Source organism: Protomyctophum bolini (assembly GCF_963924005.1).
Source record: "Protomyctophum bolini genome assembly, chromosome: 15".
In the NCBI taxonomy this organism is placed as follows: domain Eukaryota; kingdom Metazoa; phylum Chordata; class Actinopteri; order Myctophiformes; family Myctophidae; genus Protomyctophum; species Protomyctophum bolini.
Genome location: NC_137876.1, coordinates 4,121,246 through 4,130,231, shown reverse-complemented (window position 1 = coordinate 4,130,231; position 8,986 = coordinate 4,121,246). Strand labels below are relative to the sequence as shown.

At 40.7% G+C, this 8,986-nt stretch overlaps 1 protein-coding gene across 1 annotated transcript; it reads right to left on the bottom strand.

Moving 5' to 3' along the window:
- Window positions 1–2,969: 2,969 nt before the first annotated feature.
- gsc (goosecoid) lies at window positions 2,970–8,766 on the bottom strand. The gene is made up of 3 exons (XM_080783593.1): window positions 7,912–8,766; window positions 5,942–6,204; window positions 2,970–4,330 (listed from the first exon to the last, which is right to left on the bottom strand). The coding sequence occupies exons 1-3, from the start codon at window positions 8,369–8,371 to the stop codon at window positions 4,178–4,180; spliced, it is 876 nt and encodes a 291-aa protein (XP_080639719.1). The 5' UTR covers window positions 8,372–8,766; the 3' UTR covers window positions 2,970–4,177.
- Between the last annotated feature and the right edge of the window lie 220 nt (window positions 8,767–8,986).

The window sequence follows — 8,986 nt, the reverse complement described above, 5'->3', positions numbered from 1 at the left end:
CACGAACTCTAGGCTATACATTGTCACCAAGAAAAAGAATCAGACACAATCTTCATGCAGCAAAATTAAATGCTATCAGTTTTCTTAATTAAATGGGGGAATTAGCAAATATCTACAAGCTCTCAACACGTCGCAGAGAGCTTGTAGATCTGCTATTTTCAGCACTCTTTAGCTATAGTGGAGATGCGGTGTGTTACGACATGCATGGATTTCTAAACAAAATGTGTTCAACGCAAAATACTGCATGTGTTCAAGTTCAGGAAACTTCGGAGGAAGAAAAAATAAACAATTCTCCTGCAAATGCTGCCTTGGCATGGCATGGAAAGCAGAGGAGAGGCATTTTGCATTTGTTTCACCGTGTTGTATATTATAGCCTATACTAAACTAAATGCTGCATTCGTGGTCTGGAAAGTGCACTTGTTTTACAGACGAGTAAAAAGGGCAGGTGCTGAAGCCCCCTTTGATGTCTATGTATATGTGTAGACGTCCCTGAATGTCAAGGGTTCCAGGCGGCAGGCAGGCGGTGCCGGGTTAAAAATTTGACGAATTAATTTTAAAGTATACAAGAAAAACAAGTGTTAAATGACTCCTGTCAGGGAAGTATAGTCCCTATAACTCAACCACTAAAACCCTTGACTATAAAGGTTTGAATTCATCTTGAACATCTGTGTAAAACGTAACCACCTCTACTACTCCATAAATATTAATATTATCTCCCGCACTGCATGGATGGCACAAAATATTTCCCATAAATGCGTCATATAAAATTGTTTGAGAAGCTGCACACATCTCAGTGGTTCTCAAAGTGGGGTGCGACCGTGCGGGGACCCCCAGGGGTCCTTGAGGGAGTCCGTAACTCAGAGTTTATACAAATGGAACTAAACGGACCCTATATATAGTATAACGTGTCCATTTGGTTGTTGGTTCCATTTGTATTTTGTATACACACTCAAGTTGATAAATTAACATGATTTTACAATGTTTACAATATATAAATTGGGGTCCCAGAAATAAAAATGCCATTATAAATGGGGGTAAAGGAAAGAAAGCTACTATGTTTACCCAGGGTTAACTGGACTAAGCTCAAGAACTTGTTTACAGCCAGGCCCTGCTCATAGAACATTTCATGGTAGGGGTTCAATGCCTTGTCCAAGCGGGCACTTCAGCGGTGGTAATTTTAACGTGCCGGTCCGTCCGGGGATACGAACTAGCGACCTATATGCAAGACCGCTCCGCAAACCGTTCGGCCACCGCTGCCTCAAGGGTCCGTATAGCCGGCTGCATTCATGGCATATATATTTTTGTTCAACCGCGGGGGTCCATGGGGGGCTATAATATTATACGTGTCAATGTGGGATTGTGCAGGGGGTCGATCCTTGACATGAAAAAGTGTGAGAAAACCTGCACTGGTCTATTATACATCTGCCGAGGATCGAGGCTGGCATATATACATGCAAAGCAATGCAGTGCGCGTGTGGTTGCATTCATGATGGCCCCCTGTGTGTGTGTGTGTGTGTGTGTGTGTGTGTGTGTGTGTGTGTGTGTGCGCGCGCACGGGGGGGGGGGTGGTGTGGAGAGCCCGCATGTTGGTTTAGACAGTCAAGTGTGATTACGGTGACCATAGCTCATGTGGAACTGCGAGCGGACACTTGCTATCATGTCGGCAATGAATCACGTCTGGTCTCCATATAAAGCGGGGCCGCATGCTGCCAGCCAGCCAGCCAGCCCAGCCCAGCCCGCGGCATGATATAGTTAACACGGAAAATACGCCTTGATAATTAAGAGCAGACCGCATGGTGTGCATTTGATGCTCGTTTCAGTTCATGACAATCGCCAGTCGCTCCTTTCTTTTGTGTGTAATTACACTAATATATCAATTTTATAATGGCAGCAATGTGTATAGCCCTAATTCTAATATTACATTTTTGATGTGGTCTATAGGCTATACTATAGCGTTATATTCCACGCGTGCAGTGAATCTGTGCCATGTGTTGGTTTTTTCGCCCCTTTTTTCCCCTTTCTTTGCTATAACGCTAGGTATATATAGGACTATATTAAAGGGAAATGGAACATAATTCATACTTGGAAATGCCTGTATTTATACATCACCATTCACGTATCGTATGGGCTATATAATATATATATTTTGCTATGCCATATTTCAGTTATTCATATTTACATTTATAGAAGCTGCAGCTTCGGGTACACATGAGCCCCGTGCCAACTGGAGCAATGGGCAGACTGTATGCTATATGTCCGTCTGTCTGTCTGACAAAAAAATAAGACTATATCGTTTTGAAATTGTGGGAGTATAGTAGCCCATTTGTTGCATATAGACCGTAAAAAATAATAAACATAAAATATGGTGGATTTCTATTATAATTTATACATTTAGCGATCTGGGGAAGGGGGATAAAGTTCCGACAGAAATTCAGCTTGTGCATAATAGACTAGCATTAAATGGCATGAATTTAGCTATTTAATTCAGCAACAGTGAATGCAATAATGAAATGTTTTAAAGTTAACTTGTAGCCTACATATATAAGTATAGGCTATACATTTTAAGAGGGAAAAAACAGAGTTCGATGAGTGCATGGAGGACTATTATATCTTGCAAATTAGCAAACTGCATGCAAGTGTTTTCGAATACAACTTAAACATGTTAATCACCACTCCTATACAAGGCCTTTATTATTATTGTATGCAGGCTGAAGAAATTGGTTTGATACTTTGATTGGGTGCCTCTAAAACGATTTTAACCTGACTAATCGTGTATATGATCAAACCATGAAGTGCAAAACGAATTATAACTTCAAATGGGACAACCGCATTAATGTTATAGCTCAATTATAATGTCCCTGTCCAATCGCAATCGAGACTCATATTTCATTTGATGTGCGAAACAGGAACGAAATCAGATCAGACAATAAGTTGTTTTATAAGATTATGTTTTAATTGTTCTTTCATGTTATGATTTCTTAGATTGCGAAATTAAAAAAAAGGCAAGAAATTCACCATATACTTTTTTTTTTTTTTTTTTTTGCATGGCCATTTTGCGAACAACTCATATTTCATTTAGTGATGGCAAAACATTGCCCTTCAGTACAGTTCATGATATATAATAGACCTATATTAATTAAATATAGGCTATAGCTCAGAATATTTCCCAGTGGCTAGTTGAGGCATACTTTTAATTGGTGGGTAATGGGTCGCCTATAAATCGACTCAAGTCACGACAAAAACTCCACGAATATGTAACAATATACATAAAATAAAAGATGCCACAAAAAACAACAACATTGCGATATATAAGCAGACAAATGTCACCATGATATGGTGTACGTATACGGTGCCAAATAACTTTCCCCCTTTTTTTTTTTTTAAAGACTTAAATTAAATATAAATAGCTGAACAAATAATCAATAATATAAATGTTAATATTTTACTATACAGATGTGCAACATCATGGCAACACATTTCATCAATACCATTATAAATGATAACAGGAAGTCACATGGGCACTACAGGAAGAGTGGGCACCTCGCTGTTAAAGTGGCCATTTACCCCCCCCCAAAAAAATTACAATATTTGGAAAATGTTTTAAATATAAAGAATGCGTTAAACATTCACCCTGCAACTATAGGTCTAGAATTGCTATACAAAACCTATTCAGTCAGTTCGGGGCATGAACAAGAAAGTGGAAGGTATATATATATATATAGCATTACATTCCCATAAGGATCTATATATACACACGCACTGCGCATTCTCGCATAGTGTATAATTGGACATAACTTTAAGTCACTTTTTTTTCCAAATATTGTAACATTTTGGACAGAATAGACAACGTTACAGAGAGGTGCACATCTGGCATGCACTCTTCCGTATAAGTGCTCACATCTTCTTGCATCATCCACGTGCATGACATCCACACTATGTACAAGTCTCTACGTGGTCACACTATCAAATCCTCAGTTCCTTTTAAGTCAGAGTGCATAGAAAATAGAACCAAATGGACCTTTAACAAAGGGTGCATTTGGTTCCATTCAACACTCAGGATTCTACGGGTGCACTGTGCAAGGTTTGCGCCTCCTTTTTGAAATCAGGCGGTCTGATTTTTGTGTGTTCTTATTTATTTCTTTAATAAGAGAGTCTTTGTTTTGTTTTATCGTTTATATCAGCTGTCCGACTCCACGTCACTTTTGCTCTCCTCGACTTTCTCGGCGGTGGTTTTGTTCGTCGATTTGTTCCATTTCTGAGAGTTCTCGGACTCTTCCGAAGAGGACCGTTTCTGCCTCCTCCACTTAGCTCGTCTGTTTTTGAACCACACCTACACATGCGAGAATAGAAAAACAATCATTTAGAACGCAAGCTTATATCGTTTTTTTATGGATATATAAATATATATTGTTTATTAGCTATACAGCTTCATCAGCATCGCTTTTAGCAGCTATATGGAACTTTGGGGGAAACCGTCTATTATGAACTTACTAAAATATCTGCACTTGAATACAATTTTGAAGTATAGGCGATACTCTTACTTTACCCGAATATTGTATTGTATATATTTCTTGTTTTTACACCTTTGAGTATACTCATTTTAGTAGTTCCGCAACCTTTATTCATTTGCCAGCCATTACCAGTTATACATTGCAGCAATAATATAATTGTGGAGGAATGGGCCATTCTGCATAATTGAGTTTAGCCTATACTTTTTAAGACATTTGACACTGTCCATAAGTATGTGTAACACACGCTTGAATATTTTTAATAGGGGCTATTAGGGTATTTCTATATGTTGTGCTACTGCTAGTTTTAATCAAGCAATATATATATATATATATATATATATAGCCTACTTCTTCCACCTCTCTAATTAGTATTAGTATATTTATTATTAATTATAAAACGCCTATACATCGAGCAGAGGAACAAAAAAGAAAAAGGGTGCAGACAACAACCGTCTCTCTGTTGATTTTGATTAACACGTTTATATTTTAGTCTCTTGAATGGTTTTCATTTAGTTTTAGTCATAGTCTGTTGAATGGTTTTCATTTAGTTTTAGTCATAGTCTGTTGAATGGTTTTCATTTAGTTTTAGTCATAGTCTGTTGAATGGTTTTCATTCAGTTTTAGTCATAGTCTGTTGAATGGTTTTCATTTAGTTTTAGTCATAGTCTGTTGAATAGTTTTCATTTAGTTTTAGTCATAGTCTGTTGAATGGTTTTCATTTAGTTTTAGTCATAGTCTCTTGAATGGTTTTCATTTAGTTTTAGTCATAGTCTGTTGAATGGTTTTCATTTAGTTTTAGTCATAGTCTGTTGAATGGTTTTCATTTAGTTTTAGTCATAGTCTCTTGAATGGTTTTCATTTAGTTGTATAGTCGCATTTTTAGTCACCCGGAATGTTTTATAGTGTTAAGTCTATAGTTGATTTAGTCGACTAAAATGTATTTTGGCGTGCCTCGATGCCGTCGTTAATGACTGTCGTGATTTCACACCATGCTGAAAATAGCAGATCTACAAGCTCACAACGTGTTCAGCATGCAACCTATAGTGTAAAATGAATGGTGGATGTTAGTCCCTTATACTCACATTTAGTCTATAGTTTGTATTTATTGACGAAACCTTCATTAAGTTATATTTAGTCTTTTCACGTCAAGGACCCCCAAATTGACACCAATAAGCCCCACGGACGGACCCCCCATTTGAAAAGATATGCCAGGGACCCCCATGAGAGAAGATGTTTACGTCTAGCAGTGATTTCAAGGACACCCTCAGTTTGACATGCATTATAGTCTACAGACCTCTGGGATATATTGTGTAAAATCAATGTTAATTTAACTCTGAGAGTGTATACAAATGGTCCATTTGCAGAGTTACAGCTGGAACGCCCTCACTTTGGGAACCACTAGCGTTAAGGGTAACTTAAGGCTCTCTTACCTCGACCTTCTCCTCGCGGAGGTGCACCTTGCGGGCGAGCTGCTCGCGGGTGCCCACGTCGGGGTACTTGGTCTCCTGGAAGAGGGTCTCCAGCGCCTCCAGCTGCTCGTCCGTGAAGATGGTGCGGTGGCGCCGCTTGCGCCGGCAGTGCAGCTGGTTGAGCAGCTGCAGCTCCGTGCGCGACAGCGCCCCCATGTTCATGTAGGACGTCATCACCTGGTGCGGGACGGGCGACAGGAGCACCGAGCCGGCGCCGTCGTACCCTGAGGCAAACAAAAAGAAAAGGAGGGTTAGCCACTTAAAAACTCAATTAAAGACGCCCGAAATTGATTCTATACCAAAATCCTTCTAATTAAGTGCTTAACAGTGTTCTTTGTGCCAGAGGACCCCCCCCCCCCCACCCAAAAAGGTTTAGTCAATTTAAAACATATACACATAATATATACATACAGTCACGGATGACATCTGAAACTGTTTTGTGCACCCCTATGCAAAGAGATGATTTGTGTTCATAAAAAATAAAATAAAAATCAAGAAATGTTCTAAAAAATAGAAAATGCATGTGCACTCTTGCAGCAGTGGCAGGAAATGTGCAGTGTGAGCTTGTATACAGTTATTACAGTATCTGCTATTTTTTTGTAGAACTATAAAATCATAGGGTTTTGAGAAAAGAAAAACTGAAAACACAAATGCGTTCCTGTTTTTTTTAACAGGTTTAAATCCTCTCGGTATTAAATGGAAAAACGAGTCTACAACTTCACTGCTTTTTTGCCATCTACACAAAATATCTTCACCATAAAATATCAAATCTATATACACGCCCATACACTGCATGTGTCACAACACTTAAAGATGTATTTAGAAGACAATCCCTCCCTAAAATGAAACCTGAAAAGGTTCCTCTTTATAAGGCTAAACTCTGTTGTTATTTACGTTTACTTGCTTTGATTTATAGCCTATACTGCTTATTTCACATGATCTGACCTCTTGGGTTTGTAGGCTAAATGCATGGGCAGGATTGCAGGTCAATACAAAAAGCCATTATAGGAAGTGTGTGTATATGTGTGTGTGTGTGTGTGTGTGTATATATATATATATATATATATATATATATATATACACACACACACATATACACACACCTTTTAATTGGACCCAAATGGCTGTGAAAATGGACCGAAATGTTCCATGTTTACATAAATCTAGTGAAATGCATTTACACACTTTGCTTATTTAATGTATAGCCTATACCGCTTAATATTTAATTTACTCGAGTCAACTCTAAATGGCAACACAATGATTTTGGCAAATCATTGTGGCAATTGTATAATTATGCCAAACAACCCATCACTCAATTTTCAGTTAATGTTGGGGTATGAACATAGGCCTGCCCTAAACTATGCGATGCACAGCACATCAAATTATTTAACTCAGTTATTGTATTTTTTTTTTGAATATTTATATTTACATTTTATTTGTATTAGTAAGTATTGTATAGGTCTATTTATAGTTGACGCAAAATCACAATAAAATCAGCAAAATATATCATATAAGCCAAACAATTTTGTGGCCTCGCCGCCTACACTACATTCTGCACAGTATAATGCGTAAATCATTCAAATTAAAATTATTTTATTATTCAACTCACATACGAACTTCAGTATTTTTAAAAGTATTGTGATGTGCGTGCGTGTGAACACGGAATCACCAATGACGCCACACAGGCAGGCGTGGTAAACGAACGGGGACACATGTAGTGATTACGATTAGCATTGAATTCAGGTGGTGACTATAGGACGTCATGTATAAAAGTCTACCGTAATAAAGATCACTCTGATAACTTTATATCCATCGTCTGTGGTACTTTCAGGTTCTGACATTATACCTACAAGTTGTAGTACTCGTAACAAACCCACATTTATTACAGTATGTTCGTATATGCCGTATATATATATGATTATGATCCATACCTGTGGGGATGCACGGGCACTGCTGCGAGCCCAGGCCGGGCATGGCGCCGCAGCACGCGGGGCCGGCGGCGTGCAGCTGCCCGTAGTAATAGTTGTTGTATCCGCCCAGCCTGGTGGCCTGCTGCACCACGGCTCCCCCGGCACCGACTCCCACCCCCACCCCGGACTGATGGTGCATGCCCGGCGGAGACGACGACGACGACAAGGAGCCGGCCGGTCCGCCGCCCGCCGCGGCCGAGTACAGGCCGCTGTAGTCGGCGGCAGCGGCGGCCGCAGCGGCCGCGGCGGAGTAGAGGGAGTCGGTGAGGTTGGAGCCGGTGGAGAACACCACCCCGTGGTGGTGTGCGTGGTGCGGGCTGCGGTGGTGCGCGTGGTGGTGCAGCAGGATGGAGTCCTTGTTGGTGCAGGACGCGGGCCGGGCCGCCAGGATGCTGTCTATGCTGAACATGCCGGCGGGCATTATATAATAAATACCGGCGACAATATTAGGATATAGTCCGGTTCGGTCCGCTCCGGTCTGTCTGTCCACCCCGACCCACTCACTCACTCACTCACACCGCCGCGGGGAGGAGGAGATGGTGGAGGAGAAGAAAGGATTAAAATGAAAAATGCTAGAATCCGGACGATGTATACTCTCTCTCTGGGTAGAGTTGGTTGGTTGGTGGTGTTGCTCGAAAGAAAAGGGGGGTGGGGGGGGGGAAGGAAAGTCCGTGGAAAGTTGTCCGCCTTCTAATTAAAGCACCGCCATGACAACAACATGTGTTGATTAAGTTGTTTTCTTCCTGTAATGTGTGTTGTTTGTTGGTTATTCCCGCGGCGGTATAATATGTCTATATTCTCGACTCTCACACACACACAAACACACACTGGTCTTCCTCTCAAACGGGACTGTATTTTTGTGAGTCCCGCAGCTCAGCTCCGGCCCGCCTTTATACCGGCCCTGACGTCACCCAGGACGTTTTTATCGTTGTGACCAATGGGAACGGAGAGCCCGTCGTCCCCCATTGGCTGTGCGCAGCCAATGGGGCTGGTGTAAACCCACCGGTGTAAAAAGCAACAGGTCTCTCTGTGTGTA